This window comes from Hyaena hyaena, unplaced genomic scaffold (genome assembly GCF_003009895.1).
Source record: "Hyaena hyaena isolate Hyena2069 unplaced genomic scaffold, ASM300989v1 scaffold_787, whole genome shotgun sequence".
In the NCBI taxonomy this organism is placed as follows: Eukaryota; Metazoa; Chordata; class Mammalia; order Carnivora; family Hyaenidae; genus Hyaena; species Hyaena hyaena.
Window position 1 is genome coordinate 372,723 of NW_024081417.1, and position 19,417 is coordinate 392,139.

At 51.1% G+C, this 19,417-nt stretch overlaps 1 protein-coding gene across 4 annotated transcripts in view; it reads left to right on the top strand.

Moving 5' to 3' along the window:
• Positions 1-407: 407 nt before the first annotated feature.
• The window catches only part of LOC120221570 (zinc finger protein 264-like), a 28,682-nt gene continuing 9,672 nt past the window's right edge, over positions 408-19,417 (top strand). For 3 of the 4 annotated variants that reach the window (XM_039219037.1, XM_039219038.1, XM_039219039.1), the window contains exons 1-4: positions 408-1,177; positions 2,795-2,921; positions 11,283-11,378; positions 15,091-16,709. In XM_039219037.1, the coding sequence (XP_039074968.1) occupies positions 788-1,177; positions 2,795-2,921; positions 11,283-11,378; positions 15,091-16,709 (2,232 nt within the window). In that variant the 5' untranslated portion in view covers positions 408-787. The remainder of the gene's footprint in view (positions 1,178-2,794; positions 2,922-11,282; positions 11,379-15,090; positions 16,710-19,417) is intronic. The other variant, XM_039219040.1, reaches the window with a different exon arrangement.

A 19,417-nucleotide genomic window follows, 5' to 3' on the forward strand; every position in this document is an offset into this window, starting at 1 on the left:
TGTAACACATAAACATTTTAAACGGACCATACTGGAAACTGGAGTCCTTAGTTTCCCTCTAAGCCTCCTGAATCCTTGCCTCCCCACCTCACAGAATGGCAAATCCATTTTTTGGTAATTTGGGCCAACTACATGATTTAGAGTTTCATTCATCTTATGAAAAAGGCACTGGACTAAATAAGGCCCTGGAGACTGTGCAGCCTGTGAAAGGGGACTTCCAGTGTCCTCCTTGGGAGGTTTTGTGGGTTTTTTTAAGTTTTTTTTTTTCCTTTTTGAGAGAGAGAGAGAGAAACTTGAGCAGAGTGGGGAATGGGGCAGAGAGCGAGTGAAAATCCTAAGCAGGCTCTGCGCTGTCAGCACAGAGTGTGAGGTGGTGATCTCACCACCACATCAAGTCAGATGCTTAACCAACTGAGCTGATAAGGTGGCCCCTCCTTGGGAGGATTTTTAAGCTACTTTTTGGTCTGTTACCCTAGAAGAAGACCGGGGAAAGTGGTGCCGAAAAGGGGAAGCCACCAGGCCAGCTGGGGCAGAAGGTCAACTCCTCGCCTTCGCATACACCTCCACCCTGACAGATGTCCCTGTCTCCGGAGCCTCGACTTCCCAGGCACAGAATGGAGGCTCTCACCGCTGTCCCCTGTCCTCCGAGTTGTGTTCACTTAAGACGTCAGATCTGTTGCTCGTTTGCTTGTGCTCCTTCCCCTCGGAGGAAAACTTCTGTAAGTACACCCTGCCCGGTTGGATTCAGAGGAGGGAAACCACACTACCCAGAAGGCATCTGAGACCAATGACGGCCAAGAACAGGGGCGCTTCCTGCGGCTCACGTACGTGGGCGGGACTTCCGGGTTTTTCACTACCGCCGCCATTTGCCTCAGCGGTTCGCCCTGGGACGGCCTTGACCCGCGGCGGGCTGTGCCGGCGCCGCTCCTTAGGCCTTTCGTGGGGAGCGAGCGGAGAAGGAGGCGCTTCGCAGGGGCTGCGACTCCCTGTAGCGGGTGTGCCCCTGGCCGCTCGCCGGGCCGCGGCCTCCCGGCCGCCCTCGAACCCCGGAGTCGTCGAGGGCGGCGCCCCGAGTCGTGGTGCCTTTTACGCGGCGGCCTCCCGGGCGCTCGCCTCTCCCCGCCTTACTCGACCCGCGGGGCCCACGATGGCGGCGCCGCCGACCGGCCTGACGCAGGTCAGTGGACGTTGGCGTCGGGGTTGCTGCGTCCGTGCGAGGGCGGAGACGGACCCCGGGGGGCCGGGAGCCCCGACGTCGCGTGTTGCGGGGGCAGGGGCTGACTTGCGGGTCAGTTGACCCCCAGTTCCTGGAAGTGTTTGGTCTCTGACTTGCTCAGTAAATGTGGCGAGAACGAAAGATGCTTCCGTCTGCAACTCCCGTCAGTCTGAGGGTATACCCCGCCCCGGCCAGGACCTGGGACGGTCCACGCTGCCCCACCTGCCCTCTTGTAACAGGCGACCCTCGGCGTCGGGCGGAGGGGGACCGCTCTCCAGGCAGAGAGAAGTGCAGGGAGGCCCGGGAGGGCCAGTGAGGCTGCCGCGGTCCCAGCTGCGGGGGCGGGGCGGGGGGCGGGACCCTCTGGTCTTCGCGGGAGGTTCCGCCCCTCCTGCGCCAGCGCTGGCATTGCGGTCGGTCACAGGCTATTCTTCCCGTGGCCGAGCCTGTTCTCCGTAGCCATGTGTGCTCCCTGGTCCCGAAGTTTCCTGGCCTCGGAGGGGAGCAAGTGCTGTCAGAGCTCAGAAAGGAAAAAGAGGCTAATGGTTCAGAGTGGAATCTCCCCGGGAGTCGGGGAGTCCGGGAGCCCCAGGGCCGGGGGAAGGGGCACGGGGTCCTACCGGTTACCCAAGGAGGTGCCCCACCTCTCCAGGTGCCTTTCCTGTGAGGTCAGTGCTGAGGGCTCTGCTCCTCAGTCCATGTTGCAAAAATAGTTTCAGGGGTGATGGAAATGTATTTAACGACAAAAGTTGGGGTAGATGCTTCACAATGTCATTACTTTGTAATCACTGATTATGGGGGAGTTCCCACTTCTCTTCCTCCCGGTATTGGAGTAACCGGCGGTTAAAAGGTTGCCTCTGGTGTGTAAGGTGCAAGACTTTGGGTGAATTGAGGAAACTGCCTTAGCCTTTCACGGGCTGTGGTTGGAGGTGATGAACCGTTCACCTCGGGGGCTGTGGGAGAAATCGCGAGAATCCTGAAGCACGCTGAGCTGAGTCATTTCCGTGTAAGTCTCACAACTGTCATCAGTGAAGTGGGAACTGTTATTTATTGATCCAGAAGCAGAGGCTCAGAGAAATGAAGTGATGTCTTCAAGGTAACACGGCTGGCAAGTGTCGGGTTTCCAGAGTTTGGATTCCAGCCACAGGACACTGACTTACGGACTGGGGACTTGTAGTCGCTTTAACCAGGATGTGCCCCTCAGCATGGGGCAGGCAGCTAGCAGGACCAGTGAGGCCCAGGTACTGCTGTTGTCACCAGTACTGTTACTGTCATTATTCACTCATCGCTCTGATGTCCCAGAGCCCATGGTGTCTGCATCTCCCAGTCCACCCATCACTTCCATCGTCTTGTGTGACCTTCCGGTGGCTTCCATGGAGGAGGCTTCTTCCTTACACAGCTCTGTTACCTCCACAGCATTGCCCACTCCCCCTTGAGCCCAGCACAGAGCTTGGCGCTCAGAAGGTTCTTGGCGATCCGAGCCTTGATCACTCTGTGCCTTTATCAGGGAGGTAGGGATGAGCTCTGATCCCATCCAGCTCCCCAAGGCCAACGCTCCTACCTCTGTTTGACATCCAGGTATCAGTGACCTTCGACGATGTGGCCGTGACTTTTACCCAGGAGGAGTGGGGGCAGCTGGACCCGGCCCAGAGGATCCTGTACCAGGAGGTGATGCTGGAAAACTGTGGACTTCTGGTGTCTCTGGGTAAGTCCTCCCGACTCTCCCGTGGGGGAGACCTGCCGCCTCGTTGTGAGAGGACCTTCTGGCTGCAGGCGTGGCCCCCAGAGTCCTCACCTCTGCATCTTTGCATGTTTGTATGGTTTCTCTTCCTTTCTCTGCTGCGGGGCCGTGTGAGGTGTCCTTGAGGCAGGCATGGCCGGCCACCTGAGCCCGAGCTTCTGTGGCCCTCTCACCCCAGTGTCCGGGACAGACTGGCCTCCGTCTGAGGTTCTTATTTCACATTCCAGAGGGGGAGCTGACGGGCGGGGTGGGGGGGGAGGAGCCTGGCTGGCTCAGGTGTCCTCAGCAGGGCGGGGAGTGATGGGAAGCTCTCCAGGAGGGGAGGGAGTCAGGCCCCCCGGGAGGCCTTCGCCTTCAGCGCCGACAGGTAGACAGGTAGGGCTCTAAACAACGTGATCCCGGTGAAGGGGCTTCCCTGTTCGCGTGCCCTCGTGGCTGTCACTTGTTTGCAGGGCCGGGGGCGTCTGGCGGGCCGGGAGAGGCAGCTCGAGTAGTCCTTCTCGGGGGTTGCCAGTTTTGCCCCCAGGAGCCATTGGCAACGTCTGCGGGCGCTCTGGGCTGTCCCGCCTTGGGTGTGGGAGGAACTGGCATCTGGCGGTTAGAGTCCGGAGATGCTGGAGACACCCTTCGATGGACAGGACAGGCCCCTCAAGAGGAATGATCCCGCCTGTAGAATCCAGGGTGCCCTGGCTGAGAAACGCCAGCTTAGATGTTTCTCTGCTTGAGGTGAGTCAGCAGGAGGCCGTTCGATCCGAGGGAGAGGAGGGCTGTGGATCCAGGGCTCAGGCTGTGCACGGCGTCTAGAGGTTTCCCCAGGCGCGCACCTGCCTCGGGCCTCGACTTGCTGTTGTGTCTGCCCGGTGAGTGTTCGTGGGCATTTCAGCCTCGTAAGGTCTTCCTTCTGGGCACGGCCCCCGCCTCCTCGCCAGCTGTGTCCTGGCACCAGATCTCATGAGGCCCCTGCCCCATCCCTGTCACTTTCTCTCATCATCCCGGTTATGGCCTTCTAGGCCAGCGGTCTCAACCGGGGATGGTGTGCTCCCCCCGGGGGACGCCGGGCTGTGTTTGTAGACATTTTGGTTGTCACCACTGGGATGGGGCTGGGAGAGGCACCTAGTGGGTGGAGACCTGGAGAGCTGCCAGATGTCCTTGTGATGCACAGGACAGTTTCCTCCCTGTCTTCCCTACAGAGAAGCATCTGACTTCGATAATCGTGCCCATGTAACCCAAGTAATTTTGTCAGGCTGAGACCCCTTGTATCAGAGAGTGTAGGGACATCAGCTGGAATTGACAGACACCCTGACATCAGCGTTGCATTATTCTCTTTCCTGCCTTCTGATTGTTTTTGATGGCAAGTCTGGACTTACTGCTGAACCTTTTTAAAAGTAATTCATTAATTTATTTAGCAGTTACTTATTTGTGGGGGGAGAGAGAGAGAGAGCGTGTGTGTGCGTGAGCAAGCGAGGCGGGGGAGGGGCAGAGAGAGAGGGAAAGAGAATCCCAAGCCGGCTCCTGCACTGTCGGCGCGGAGCCCAAAGGGGGCTCAGCCCCGTGAACCACAAGATCATGACCTGAGTTGAAACCAAGAGTCGAATGCTTGACTGACTGAGCCCCCATGTGCCCTTATGGTGAAGCTTAATACACCTTCACTCCACACCCCTCCAGTTGTTGGTACTTTTCTCTTTAAAACAGAAGGAGCTTTGAGCTCACAGCCCTGAGCAGGCAGCATGACTCACTGGGACTTACCATCATTTTGACTGCACTGCTGAGTTTGTGGTGACCTGCCACTAAAGGAAGTCTCCAGGTTTCTGTACCAGAGTGATGCAGGATTCCTTCTTCGAAGAAAATAAGAAAAATTCAGAATGGGTGATGTTCAAAAGTAGTTAATAATCATAGATACCCTGAGCACTGACTGTGTGGGACTGTTTGGGCTTAATCATGCTCCACTCTTGTAAATAGTCACAACATCCACCCCACCCCCTGTATCAATTTGCACCTGCAAGATTTGCATTTGTAGAAGTGACTTAGTGATAGATGACGTAAAGAGGTTAATGCTGTCATGCGTTTTGCAGACCTCTGTGTGCATTTACATACATATGTACACAGCTGTGCATGTTTGTACATACACGCCCCTGTATGTGCCGAAAAGAATCTTTTTCCTCTACTCAGCCACACTTCTGATAGCAAAATCCTGTTTCCGACACCACGCAGTTCTGACACACGCTAAGGTCACAGAGATCCCACACGTTAAGGGCTCAGTCTCGTAGGGCAGCCCCTTCGCCTCCCACACATCCGGTCACAAGTCCAGGTCGTCATCTGTCTGGATCAGCTGGCTATACATCAGGTATGATCCCCTCCGCAGGTTTGATAATTTGCTAGGGTGGCTCATAGAACTTAGGCAACCAGCTTAATATTACCCAGTTATTATAAAGGATTAAAGTCAGGAATGGCCACGTGGAAGAGAGCGGAGGACTAGGCTTGCCACCCTTCCTGCAGCTCGCTGTGTTTACCAACCTGGAAACTCCCTGAACCACGTTAGGGCTTTTTATGAAAGCTTCATTACATCGGCATCATGGATGAAATCACTGGCTGTTCGTGATTGAACTCTGTCTCCAGCCTCTCGCTTCACAGAAGTTGGGGTTGGAACCGAACGTTCTAGTGCTATAATCCTGTGGTTAGTTCCCCTGGCCTCTCCTTAGGAGTGTTCTAAAAGTCATCTCAGGAACATAATAGAACTCCTAACAGGATAGCTCCTGTGTCTAATTTTGGTCTTTGGAGAGGCAGTCTGGACACGTGCTGGGGTGAAGGTGTTAGTGCAGGGGGGTCATCGTTGAGGTGTTGGTCTGGGATGATGATGTCTGCGTGTGGGACTGGGGTGTCCTTTGCAGGTGAAGGCCCCCTCCAGTTGATGGGGCCCCCGCGCTTGCCGTGTTTGGTTGAAACGATGGTGTGGGGTGTTAGTAGGCCAAGAGGCCTTTTGTAAGGCGAGCTAGAGACCCATCCGGGGCTATTTGTCACACTGGGATTTGAAAAGGAGTTATTCAGAGTGATTCTTATGTCTTCCACTTAAACTAGCTATTTGGGGCGAGTTTGGGCCAGAAAGCTCTGGAGTGTCTCTTCCCAGAGCCCAGCTTTGTTTAATTGGGGAAATGAGGTGTGTGTCCATTACCAGTATCGCCTGCAGCTCTGAGGGGAACGAGGAATGCCTGGTGGTCCCTTGTGGTTTTGACTTATTTTGGTGGTGTCTGTGAGACAGCAGGTTCTTTGAGTTCTTTCCCCCGAAGGGCTCCAGTTTTGGGCAGTGGCGCAGCAGTTTATGATGAATGTGGAGATGGGATCATTTGTGGCCAGGGCATCTGGTGCGAAGATAACCCCCTGAAGTTTGGCCAAGTAATGTTTCTTAAGTCCCATTTTTATTTAGAACATTCTGGCTAAGGGTTAGAAAGCCGCAGCATTCCACTGAACCCCATCGGATGTGACGGAAAGTAGTGTCTCTTGTAGTCCCTGAGCTCCTGTAATTATTCGCTCCTTTACTCCCAGGGGCTTTCCGGGGACCTGGGGAATGGGTGACGTCCTCCAGCAGCAGAGCACGTGACGGGGGACTGCGGACAGGAGAGGCTGCCAGCTCCTCCGAGTGGAGAATTCCATGTGGCCCAGAACAAGTGCCTGCCTGTCTCAGAGGGTCGTTGTCGGTGGTGCCAGCCCGTCTCGGTGTCATCGGTGGTGGTGCCAGCCTGTCCCGGGGGGTCATCGGTGGTGGTGCCAGCCTGTCCCGGGGGGGTCATCGTTGGTGATGCCAGCCCATCTCGGGGTCGTCATGGCGGCACCGAGCTCGTGTCGTGGTTTGTGTGACCCGGGGCACAGTGGGCAGCCGGGCGTGGAGGTTACAGGCTCCTGTGTGTGAGACGGCTGTTGTCAGGGGGGCCTAGTGTGTGGTCAGTTGTGTTTTTAACAGTGTAGCACTGGAACTGGGGACAGTTTGTCTCATCAGAAGCCCTCGGGGCCATCGTTGGTCATCCAGAAACTCCCGAATGCTTGAGAAGGAAGATGTTGTCACAGCCTCTGTAGTAAAGGAGGCTCTGAGGGCACCCGCTACGGTGTCTGTTAACAGTATTTTGAACAGATTTTGGAGTCTGTGTGGGAGAAAGCCTCACTTAAGGTGGGCTGACCTGTCACTGTCAGCACCAGCGAGATTAAATAAAATGTGGAAATGAGGAATATAGTAACGAGATCCCAAGTAATACTAAGTAGTGTTAGTATCTAAAACTAATCCCCCAGGGACTCCTGGGGGTCCCAGTTGGTTGAGTGTCAGATCTTGATTCAGCTCAGGCCGTGATCTCACGGTTTGTGTGGGTTTGAGCCCCATGTTGGGCTCCGAGCAGACAGCTCCGAACCTGCTTGGGATTTTTCTCTCCCTCTCTCTGCCCATCCCCCACTCACTTGTGCTGGCATGGGTGTGCGCGCTTGCTCTCACTCGCTCTCACTCGCGCGTGCGCTCTCTCTCTCTCTCTCTCTCTCTCTCTTAAAATAAAGAAATTATAATATAAAATAACCAATCCCACAAAGGGATTAAAAGATGTTGGGTTTATGTATCCGTAGCGAGTGTGTCACGTGAACTTCCTCGGACAAGGTCGTCCTCGATGTACCGTCACACTTGTGCTCCTGCAGAAAGGTGGACACACTTCACATCTCGTCTGCAGAGATGTGAGCGGGGGCAGAACTGTTGAGCCACCCTCGTCAGCTGCCTGGGAGAGGAGGCTTTCCCTGCGGGGGAAGGTGGGGGCAGGCAGGCTGGCGTTGAAGCAGTTCGAACAGGCACCGAGCAGCACAGGGTTGGCCAGACCTGTAAGCCCAAAATAATCAGCAGGGTGTTGATGGAATGACGTTCTTGATTTCTGTTGCGTGTTAGATGTGTGGACCGTGTGAAACAGCTCTGGCTGCCAGACTGTGGCTTCACCAGCAGCTTTATTTCCACATCATTCTGGAGGCTGGAGGTTCCAGACTGAAGTGCTGTCAGATAGGTGTCTGATGACGATCTCTTCCTGGCCACCACCTCGTGCTGTGTCCTCATGTGGCCTTTCAGAGGAAAGGTGTCCTTTTAAGGACACCACTGCTACCTGATTGGGCCACATCCCACGGCCTCATTTAACCTAATTCCCTCCTTAAAGATCCTATCTCCATACTCGATCACATTGGGAATTTGAGCATAATGAGGACACATTCCATTCTTAGTAGAGACCCTGGTGGATGGTGTCAAGGTTGCAGTTACTCCCCATGAGGTGCCCTTCATCTGTTCCAGGTTTGAGAACAGACACAACCGGGCTGTCCGGTGGAGCAGCAGTAGGGCAGTCATTCCTTTATTGATCAGCTTTTATGGGATAAAAGGCCCCTTTTCGGCTTCCATTGGGCTCTTTTAACTATTTTACCTGCGGTCTGTGGGCCCCATCTTACCAATCCAGTTTGTAAGTGCCAAAAATATATTGTAATTCTGTGATGCATCAGAGCATCCGAGCCATAATGGCAACATTTAGGACGGTGAGTGCTGTGACGAGGGGAGGTGTAGGCAAGTGTGCAGGTGCGGTGAGATACCTGTTTTCCCTCTGTATTAGCTGCTTCTTAAGTTTGGGCAGCGCAGTATTTACATTTAGTGGAATCTCCAGGTATAACTAGGATTTGAGCCCCAGTATTGGTTCAACTTATGAAGTTTTGTCAATTGGTGCATTTTAGAAATCCGGAAGTTAATTCAGAACCTACATTGTATAGTCAGAGAAGGCATTTAGTGCCCAGCTTTGTTTTGGTGATATAAGTTTTTTTGGAATATAAATTTTGTTATATAGAATTATTATATATAATTTGTTACCTTAACTTTTAGCATATAAGTTTTGCATTTCTAATCACGTCAAACCATAGACCATGTTTTAGTTATATACTGTGCATTTACTTATTTTTTATTTTCTCCCTGTGTATCTAGGGGTTCGTGTTTGTTACTGTTTTTAAGTCAATCAGTAGTTTAGAATGATTGTTTCGTTTTCTAAAGCTGGTATTTGCTTGGTATATGAGTTTTAAAGCGCCCGCCCCCTGCTTTATTCTCTGGGCTTTTAGCTGCCTGGAGCCCCACATTGAATTTGTCTCCTGCTGGTGTGAGGAGGAGCGGGGAGGGCCTGGGGCCTCTGGGCAGCAGCCTCCCTGGGATGGCCCTGGGCAGCATAATTGTTGTCGTCACTGCTCTGTCCCTGATCATTGTCCTATTCTTGGGTGTTTACCTGATCAGCTCCCGGCAGTCCCAAGTGGCCCCTGTTGAGTGGTGGCCTCCTCTAGGGCGCCCAGACAGCTGCAGAGGGGCCAGGGCTTACGTCTGGGGATTTTAAGGAGGAAAGTCTGGCCTGCTGCTGGGCAGCCATAGTCGGGGTGCCCGGACGCATTGACTGGGGGCTGTGTAATCTGCAATGAGGGAAGATGCACCCCGAGGTGCCCTAGCAGGAACAAGATACTCCATACGCTTCTTTTTCTCCCTTACACATTGAACCACGGGTCTCCGAGGATGCGCTGCCTCATCCCTACTGGGTTGGGGGACAGACTACAACAGTAGGGCCAGCAGCCATGGCAGGATTTGCCCTTAAAGCAATTGAGGCCTCTTGTGCCACATCATCTGAGGAGGTTGCCCCGCACTGTGTGGCCAGTAGATCCCTTCTATCACACGGGGGACCAGTGCTGGGACTCTGCCCCAGATGTGCCCAGAAAAGGGAGAGCCCGTACCATCAGTCCCTCAGGTAACCCAGCTGAGCAGCCCAGCACTGACTTTGTGCTGCTGGCTCACTGGGCACACCTGCGCCGGGAGGCCGGGGGGGGACAGGGGGCCTTGGCCGTGCACAACAGTCACTTACCCTAGTTGCCCCTGGGGGCACCTGCCCAGAGATTTGACCACGGAAAGACGGAGGAGATTGGTCTTTGTAGATAAATCGGCAACTAGGGAATCAGCCCTTGCAGACCTAGATTATCACGCCTGTAAACTACAGGACCTAAAAAAAGTCTCAGATCAGTAAAGACACATACTTTGTTTTGAATGGAGAGAGTCAATATTTTAAATATGTCAGTTATTTAAATTATCTCATAAATTTATTTCCACCTTAAACATAATGTATTTGAATTGCTTGCCGTAGTTACTGGGATATGGTTACACCCCATAAATACTGGTTTTTCATTTACTGTTAGGATTAGAAATTCCACAATAACGAGGTAGATCAATGAAGCCACGCTTCAGAGTCCTGCCAGGAAGTGACATGGGAGCAGAGACCAGAAGAGTTAGAGTTAGCTGAGTTAGCTAGAGGCACAAGGTGGGAAGAGAACAGCCTGCCAGGTAGAAGGGCCAACACATGAAAAGGCCCTGGGGTCGCAGGGAGCGGGACTCCTGAGAGCTGAAGGGAAGTCTTACTCCCTTTTCGACGGCGCAGCAACTGGGCCCCGCGCTGGGCCTGCGGCAGACGTGAGTGAGGTTTGCGTAGTGACAACTGATACTCTCGGGCTGTGCTTCCGTATCTGCCAGCGCAGCATTCTGTGGGTCCCGGTGCCTCTGCCCGTGACTTCTCTGCAGTCCCGTGTGTTCCCCCCGTGTCTGAGACGACAGAGCAGCTCAGTCTTCACCCTGAAGGAAGTTGATTCTCTCATCTATAAGTTCAGAGGTGGTCCCGGCTCCCGGCCTGGTGGGTGGCTTCTGCACCTCCTCTCTGCTCTGGGTCTTTCAGGCAGGTTCCCTCATAAAAGCCCCAGGATGCCGCCGGACCGCAGCGGCGGGCCCCCCCCCTCAGCCGTCCTGGCTGCTGCCGGGTTGTGTGCCTTAACAGTCGGTGATGGAGGATTGCCACTTGCGGGTTGGTAGAGGTTGTGGTTTTTCGACCTTCCTTTGATGCCAGAACCTGCTGGGAAGGTTTTTAAGTCTCCAGGTACCCAGGCTTCGCCTGCAGAGGTTTGCTTTCATTGGATGTGAAGCAGACATGCCAGGGGGCATGGATGCACACATGTGTGAGACACACTTCCTTGGGTTAATGAGAAAACACTTTCTGGAAGAAGGGGATCCTCTTCCTGGGATTCTGTGAGCTGGAAGTCAAAGGGAGCAGGTGCTGTCTACACAGCCGGGACTGCTGTCTCAAGTCTTTGGATCCTAGCAGTGGTGTTTGTGCCTGTTTCCAGGTGACAGGTCAGTGTTCACGTGGATGGGAACAGCTTCATTCTGAGGTCATAATCCACATCTTGAAGTCCCAGACTAGATTGAGGGGTTTATTTCTCTTCACTGAAACCCCAGCATCGTCTTTCTTTCTCCGTGAACAGGGTGTCCTGTTCCTCGACCGGAGCTGATCTGCCAGCTGGAGCGCGGGCAGCAGCTGTGGACGGCGAAGAGAGACCCGTCCCGGAGCACCTATCCAGGTAGGAGCCAGGATGCGGGCAGGTGGGAGACCCTGCAGGCTCCAGGCCGGGAGGGGACCGCGGGCCCTGGACCCCCGGGAAGCGTCTCGTTCTGGCCTCTGGTGGTTTGGAAGCCGGGGAACCCTTTGACCTAGAGTCCGCGCGCCCAGAGAGGGACCCGTGATGTCACTCCCTCCTTCCACCTGCCAAGTTTCGGTGACCGGTCCTGCGGCCCCACCAGGTTGGAGACGGGACACAGCCGCAGAGAGCCGCTCACGCGTCCCCCGCCCTCAGTGCCTCCGTCCCGCCCGCCGTCCCCAGGTCCTGTGCAGCTTAGGGCCCCCGCGCCTCCTCTCGGTCACGTGCACCCCCTCCGTCAGACCCGCCCCCACGCTCCGTGCTCGCTCTGATCATCTCCCCTCTGGGGGCTGCCGGCCTCCCCACCGCTCTCTCTGTGTGCGGGGTGACCCTAGTCCCGGCGCCGGGGTCCGTCTGAGCTTCCCCAGGGGCTCAGACTCTGCTCCTGACGGTCAGCACTTCCCCAGCCTCGGACGTGTCCCCAGCGTGTGACTGCGGCGTGTCTGCAGGTCCTCACGTGGAAAGTGAAGTGCACCTCCGCGCCCCTCCCCCCTTCCCCCCCCGCAGCTTAAGCCTCGACCCTTCCACACTCTCATGGGCTCTCCTGTGTCTGCAGCTTCCGCGTCCGTGTAGCGGATGAGGTCTTGCCCTTGACCCGGGGCCACTTCCTGAACTGGAGTGTAGAGCACCTTTTCAGGGAAATTTCTTCCTCCTCCGTTTTCTGTTTGTTGCATAATGTAACTTCAGCCTTTCTCTACTCAACGTAAAATATCCTCAAGGGGCGCCTGGGTGGCTCAGTCAGTTAAACATCTGTCTTTGGCTCAGGTCATGATCTCACAGTTTGTGAGTTCCAGCCCTGCATCAGGCTCTGTGCTGACAGCTCGGAGCCTGGAGCCTGCTTCAGATTCTGTGTCTCCCTCTCTCTCTGGCCCTGCCCTGCTCACATTCATGCTCACTTGCTTTCTTCTCTCAAAAATAAACATAAAATACGTATGTGTATATATATGGTACATATGCTCCAGTTCCTTATGGTCGAAGGTGGTCAGTAAAGTTCCCGGCTCAGGTGGCACCCATCCTCTCTCCATGCGGTCACGTGTTCGCTTCTCATGCACACACGGCACTGCCCAGCGGTGTTGTGCAAGTGGTTATGCCTCTTTAATGTTTCTTGGAGTGAGGTTGATGGATTACGGGCTGTGCAGCCTTCCAAGTTTTTACTGGATAATTGCCACTGTTCTTTTTTTATTTAAAAAAATTTTTAATATTTATATATTGAGAGAGAAACATTTGACATTTAATCTTTCGATCCGAGGTAGAACTGGAGTCTCTTGTGAGATAGCAGTACAATTTTGCATTTCCAGTGTGACACGAGTCTTCCTGGCTCCGTTTGCTGTTTCTCTCCTCCTACCCCCGAGCTGCTCTGCCCCATCTGCCGTCCACTAAGCTCCCTGCATGTGTGTTTCCCGAACTCTTAATCTTTTTCCGCTGCTCGTTGTCTTCTCTCTGTGCCGGTACCATAGTGTGCAAGCGTCCATAATTTTGTGACAGCACTGTCATCTGAGACTTGTGACAGCACTGTCATCTGAGACGGTAGGTGTCCTCTTTATTCTTGCCTCTTTGACCCTTCATACAAGTCCTGCCATCAGACTGTGAAGTTCCTTGACAACCCAGTTGGCATTTTATAGGGAATTTATTGAAACTGTTTTTACTCATTTGGGTAGAATTGTCAGTTTTTTATTATTTTTATTCCCCCCAGTTTTGTTGAGTAATAATGGACCTGCGTCGCCATATGGGTTTCCCCACCATGGGAAAGTAGAGTGCTCCTGTGAAACTTTTCATTAGGAGAAATTACCATTTATTTATATGGAAGATTTTTTTACTATTTCCATACTCTAAAAATAATCTCTCTCAGCGTTTTCTGATACCTTAGGACACATCTTGCTGACGGATGCCCAAAATAAGTTGAGAGGAAAGCACAGATGCTCGCAGACACAGCTCCGAGCTGTGGCGGCTCAACCTTGGGGACTGTTTTGGTGACGGCGCTCGGTGGGCCCGCCCTGGGGCCGCCGCCTCTGTGACAGCTCGCTGCAACACAGACGCCCAACACAAGCAAAGATTTTTGCTTTTTCACGGTTTTTCCTAAAAGGGAAAGTCTGTGAATTTCTTTCAGGTAGTGGAAACAGGTACTGATGTTGGCCTAAGGAAGGAGAAAATTAAAAAGGAAACAAGGTTTTTTCTTGTGATGAGAACTGTTAGGATTTACTCTCTCACCTGCTCTGTGTCACGACAGCGGCGGTAGCTAGGGTCCTGGTGTGGTACGTCACGTTCCTAGCACTTAACCTTGTAACTGGAAGTTTGTCCCTCTCAACCCACCTTCCTCCGACTCCCCTGACCCCCACGTTGAATTCTTTATCGCTCCAGCTCTTCCTTCATGTCTTCAAGTGAAGTTGTATCATTTTCTCCTCTAGATCCACGTGTATTTTGCTGGTCTCTTCCCCACACTGGTCCTCAGGGAAACCCAGTACATGCCCTGTCCTGGGAGTCCTCACTGTCCCCCGTCAGAACCTTGGGAGTCCTGTTCCCTTGTCTCCTCCTGTCCCTGGATTCTCATCGACACCATCCTCGAGCTCTCGGCCCCCTTGTACGTTCTGTCTCCTGAGGCTGCTGTGCCCTCGGTGCTTCCTTTCTGGGCGACTCTGTGCTGCCGGTGGAGCTCCCATCAAGGGCACCTCCGATTGGTAAACGCTGGTGATCTCTGAACACAGTAGCCAGATTCAAGGCTAAGAACACAGAGCTCCCGAGAATGCCAAGTTTTCCCAGGTCATCTGAAACCACTAGTTCAGAGATTTCCCACAACTACCCTTAGGTTCGACAAATTGCTAGAAAGACTCAAAAAACTTCTAAAATCTGTTATTACTCTGCCCTCGGTATTTGTTACAGATTAAGGATACAGCCTAGAAGCAGGGCCAGAGGCGTTCCAAACACAGAACTTCAATGTCTTCAGTGACTTGTTCCTTCCTGGCATCCGTGTGTGACAATAATACTCACGGATATGGCCAACCTGGGAGATTGGCCAGAGTGTCACTATTCTGATTTTTATTGAGCCTTCTTTATGTGAGCACAGTTGATTGAGTCATTGTCCGTTGGACTCAGTCTCTAGCTCTTTTTCCCTTTCTGGAGGTCCAGCTGATATCTCGTGGCTCAAAGTCCTAACTTTCTAATTACGTGGTTGGTTTTTCTAATGTGGCTGGATCTTGTCTTGAGTCATCTCGTTAGTATAAAGTGAGGGCCTGTAATGAGTTATCTGCTGTCCTAAAAGGGGCACAATCCTAGGCACCCACGTGGGATGTCCACACGTAGAGGAACCGTGCAGCATGCAGCGTCATAATTAGTCTGTGCGCCCGCATCCAGGATGGGATCGTGGTGGTATTTCCTCTCCAGACCTCCTGTCCCCGCACCTGGCTTCTCCCTCTGGGTTCCCTCCTTTCAAGATGTCAACAGTCCAAAGTCCAGCAGAAAAAATCCTGAGATTCAGAGGTAGTAAAACATAGCAGAGACAGGCACTGCTTTCATCTTCGTTTCTTTCACTGAAATGCTAGTTTTGTTTTTCCCATGTTGTCGTATTCACAGGCCTTTTTCTGTATTGGGCTTCTTTCAGGTGACCAGGACAAACCCAAGACCACAGAACCTACAGCTGGTGAGCCAGCCCTGCCTGAGGGGGCCTCATTCCAGGAACTAAGACGGGGTGACCCAGGGAACTACCAGTGGGGCCAAACTAAGGATCGGGACGGACCGTCAGAAATGCAGGAAGGACACTTGAGACCAGGGTTTGAACCCCAGAAGGAGAAGCTCCCTGAGAAAATGAGTCTTGGATATGATGGCTTAGGGACAGCTGATGGTGCGTGTTCACGGATTGCACGGGACCTGATCCCTCCGGGCAGTGCTGACCGTGACCGTGACTCATGTGGATCAGAGAAAGATCCCATGATTCAAGAAGAGGAAAATGCCTTTAAGTGCAATGAATGCGGGAAAACTTTTAATAAGAAGCACCTTCTTGCTGGACATGAAAAGATTCACTCTGGCGTGAAGCCCTATGAATGCACCGAGTGCGGGAAAACCTTTATCAAGAGCACACACCTCCTGCAGCACCACATGATCCACACCGGGGAGAGGCCCTACGAGTGCATGGAGTGCGGGAAGGCCTTCAACCGCAAGTCCTACCTTACCCAGCACCAGCGGATTCACAGTGGGGAGAAGCCTTATAAGTGCAGCGAGTGTGGAAAGGCCTTCACCCACCGCTCCAATTTTGTCCTGCATAAGAGGAGACACGCTGGAGAGAAACCCTTTGTGTGCAAAGAGTGCGGGCAGGTCTTTCGACACCGGCCGGGTTTCCTTCGACATCACATCATCCACACCGGCGAGAACCCCTATGAGTGCTTCGAGTGTGGCAAGGTCTTCAAACACAGGTCCTACCTCATGTGGCACCAGCAGACTCACACGGGGGAGAAGCCCTACGAGTGCAGCGAGTGCGGGAAGGCCTTCTGCGAGAGCGCGGCCCTCATCCACCACTACGTCATCCACACGGGGGAGAAGCCCTTCGAGTGCCTGGAGTGCGGGAAGGCCTTCAACCACAGGTCCTACCTCAAGCGGCACCAGAGGATCCACACCGGGGAGAAGCCCTTTGTGTGCACCGAGTGTGGAAGGGCCTTCACCCACTGCTCCACTTTCATCTTGCACAAAAGGGCCCACACCGGAGAAAAGCCTTTTGAGTGCAAAGAATGTGGGAAAGCCTTCAGCACTAGGAAGGACCTCATCCGACACTTCAGCATCCACACCGGGGAGAAGCCCTTTGAGTGCTCTGAGTGCGGGAAGGCCTTCAACCGCCGCTCGGGGCTCACGAGGCACCAGCGGATTCACAGCGGAGAGAAGCCCTATGAGTGCATGGAGTGCGGCAAATCGTTCTGCTGGAGCACGAACCTCATCAGGCACGCCATCATCCACACCGGGGAGAAGCCCTATAAGTGCGGCGAGTGCGGAAAGGCCTTCAGTCGCAGCTCCTCCCTCACTCAGCATCAGAGGATTCATGCTGGGAGACACCCCGTCAGCGTCGGCGCCGCAGAAGTGGGGAGACCCTTCGCGAGCGGGCAGTCCTCCGTCACCCTGCGAGAACTCCTTCTGGGGAAAGACTTCTTGAATGTAACCACTGAGCAAAACCTTTTGCCAGAGAAAACCTCTACCGTGGCATCTGATCGAACCTACCAAAGAGAAACCCCGCAGGTATCTTCGCTGTGAGAAAACCTTCCCTTTCAGCCTGTCAGGAGTCGTGTGGAGACGCAGTTAGGGGTTGACCCGGCCCAGAGGCTTACTGTGCGCCTGCGAGTTCATCCGTGAGGGAGAGAACGAGTGTTGATTGTGCACGAAGTAAAACCTTCAGCTACGTTTTTCCTCTTAGTGTGCGCTGCAGCGTTATCTCAGGAATTTTTATAAAAAGAAGGTGGCGATTTAGAAGGGCAAATGAAGTGAAAAATTTGTGAGACTTTTCTGTCAAGCTTTGTCAAGCACTTTGTCGTGGATTCATTCCTCAGTTTACTTGGAGCAGGGGGTGGTATTTCAGAGGCTACGGGCCTTGACCCTTTGTGTGTCTTGTATATACGTTCATTACTGTCCGGTGGCAGGAGAGTTAGACCTTTGAGGACAGGTATTAAAAGTGGTAAATACACACATAAGAATGGGCACATTTTATTGCAGCAGTTAGGACTGAGACTTAACAGTTTTAGAAAACAAACTGTTCTTTGTTTTTAAACCCCAAACTTTTCTTGATCCTATCTATCTACTTAGTTTCCGTAGCTGTACAGTAAACCTCAAGATTGGGTAAGAGTGATTCCTCTCTATTACTTACATTGATTTAGCTTTCTTAGTTCCTTTGACTTTTCATATAAATCTTAGGATGCAAAAAGTCATGTTTCCATTTTTATAGGGATTGGTTTAAGTCTATAGATCTGATTGTTGAAAAGCAGCATCATGAACATTGTACGTGCTATGACACTTCAGTTATTTAATTCTTTATTTCATTACCGTTTTATAATTTTCAATACAGGCTCTTTATTTTTGTTAATATTTGTAACTAGATTTTTTTTTTTGAGTGATTGTAAATGTCATTGATTTTTACACTTTGGTTTATCATATGCTCTTTGGTAGTGTGCAGAATGATCATTGGTTTGAGGGATGATATTTTGGCATCCGGCAACCTTGCTGAACTCAACATTATTTCTAACCATTTCTCTAAATAGAATCCTTAGAATTTTCTGCAGAGATACGTCAGCTGCATACAGAGTTTTATTTCTTCCTTCCCGTCTGTATGTCTGTGACTTTATTTTCTTATTTCATTACGTGTTCTTCCAATGTGATAATCAGATAGGAGTAGTCAGAAAGGATGCCCTTGACCGATTTCTCATATGAGGTGGGAATGTTCAATTTTTCATCAAATACGATGTTAAAGTTCTTTTTGGAGCTCTCTTAGCAAGTTTAGAAAATTTCCATCTATTCATAATTTGCTGAGATTTTATTTTTAGTTATGAATTGAGTGTTGGATTTTGCCAAATGCTTTGCCTCCATCAATTGATGTGATCATCTGATTTTTCTTCTATAGCTTATTGATATAATGTATTACATTGATTAGTTTTAAATATTGAACCATTCTTGCATCCTTGGAATAAATCCTACTTGGTTGTGGAGTAAAATAGTTTTATGTATCATATATCAAACATTCCATTTGATTATATTTTGTGGAGGAAATTTTCCTCTAATTTTCTGAATTCAGAATAATTTTTATATTGGATACATTAGATAGTTTTAAGTTTGTCATTTTCAAGGAATTGTTCCATTTTATCTAAATTTTCTAATTTGCAGACTTGTCTGAAATTTTTCCTTATCACCATTTTAATGGCAGCAGGATCTATACTTCTGTCCCATTTGATTCCTGATTTTGGAAATAGGTCTGCTGTCTCTTTATCGTGTCCATCTTCTTAGGCATTTATCAATTTTATTGATCATTTTGAAGAACGAGCACTTTATTTCATTTGTTTCTTACTAATGTTTATATAATTTCACTAATTTCGGTTTTGATCTTTATTATGTATTTTCTTTTACTTGCTTTGGTCATATTTTGCTCTTCATTTCTTTTCTGATTTAAGCATTTAGTACTATAAAGTTCCCTTACAGCATTGTGACAGCTTCGTCCCACAAGTGTTGTTTTCTTAAGTTTATTTATTTATTTTGTGTGAGAGAGAGCAAGAATGCACACATGCGTGCCCAAGGGAGGGGCGGAGAGAGAGAATTCCAACTCTGCCCTAAGTGCAGAGCCCGATGCAAGACTTGAACTCAACAACCATGATAGTATGACCTGAGCTGAAATCAAGAGTTGGATGCTTAACTGACTAAGCCACCCAGGCGCCCCCCCTCCCCAACTCATTTTAATTACAGTTTATTCAGCTCTTTAGAGACTTTACTGGGTTCATGGATTGTTGTTTAGTTTTCTAGTGTTTAGAGTATTTTCTTTATCTTTTGTTATCTAGTTTGTTTCACATTTGGCCTCTTTAAATTTGTTGAAGTGTTTATGACCCAGTCTTCTTGAATGTTTTAAAAGGCTGCTTGTAGAGAATTGGTTCTGCTGTCAATGGGTGGAGTTTCTATAAATGTCTGCACAATCCTCTTGGTTGGTAGTAGTAGTCAAATTTTCTGTATCCTTACTGACCTTCTGTTCAGTATTTGTCAGTTCCACAGAGAGGATCATGGAGTCCTGAATCATAACTGTCTGTCTTTAAATTCTAATATTTTCTGCTTCAGATATTTTAAGCTCTGTTGTAGGGTGCATTCACATTTACTATTGATATATTGTCTTGGTGTATTGACCCTTTCCTTATTTAATAACCCTTTTTGTCCCTGTTCATTTCCTTGCCTTTGAAGCATACTTGAGTGATAATATA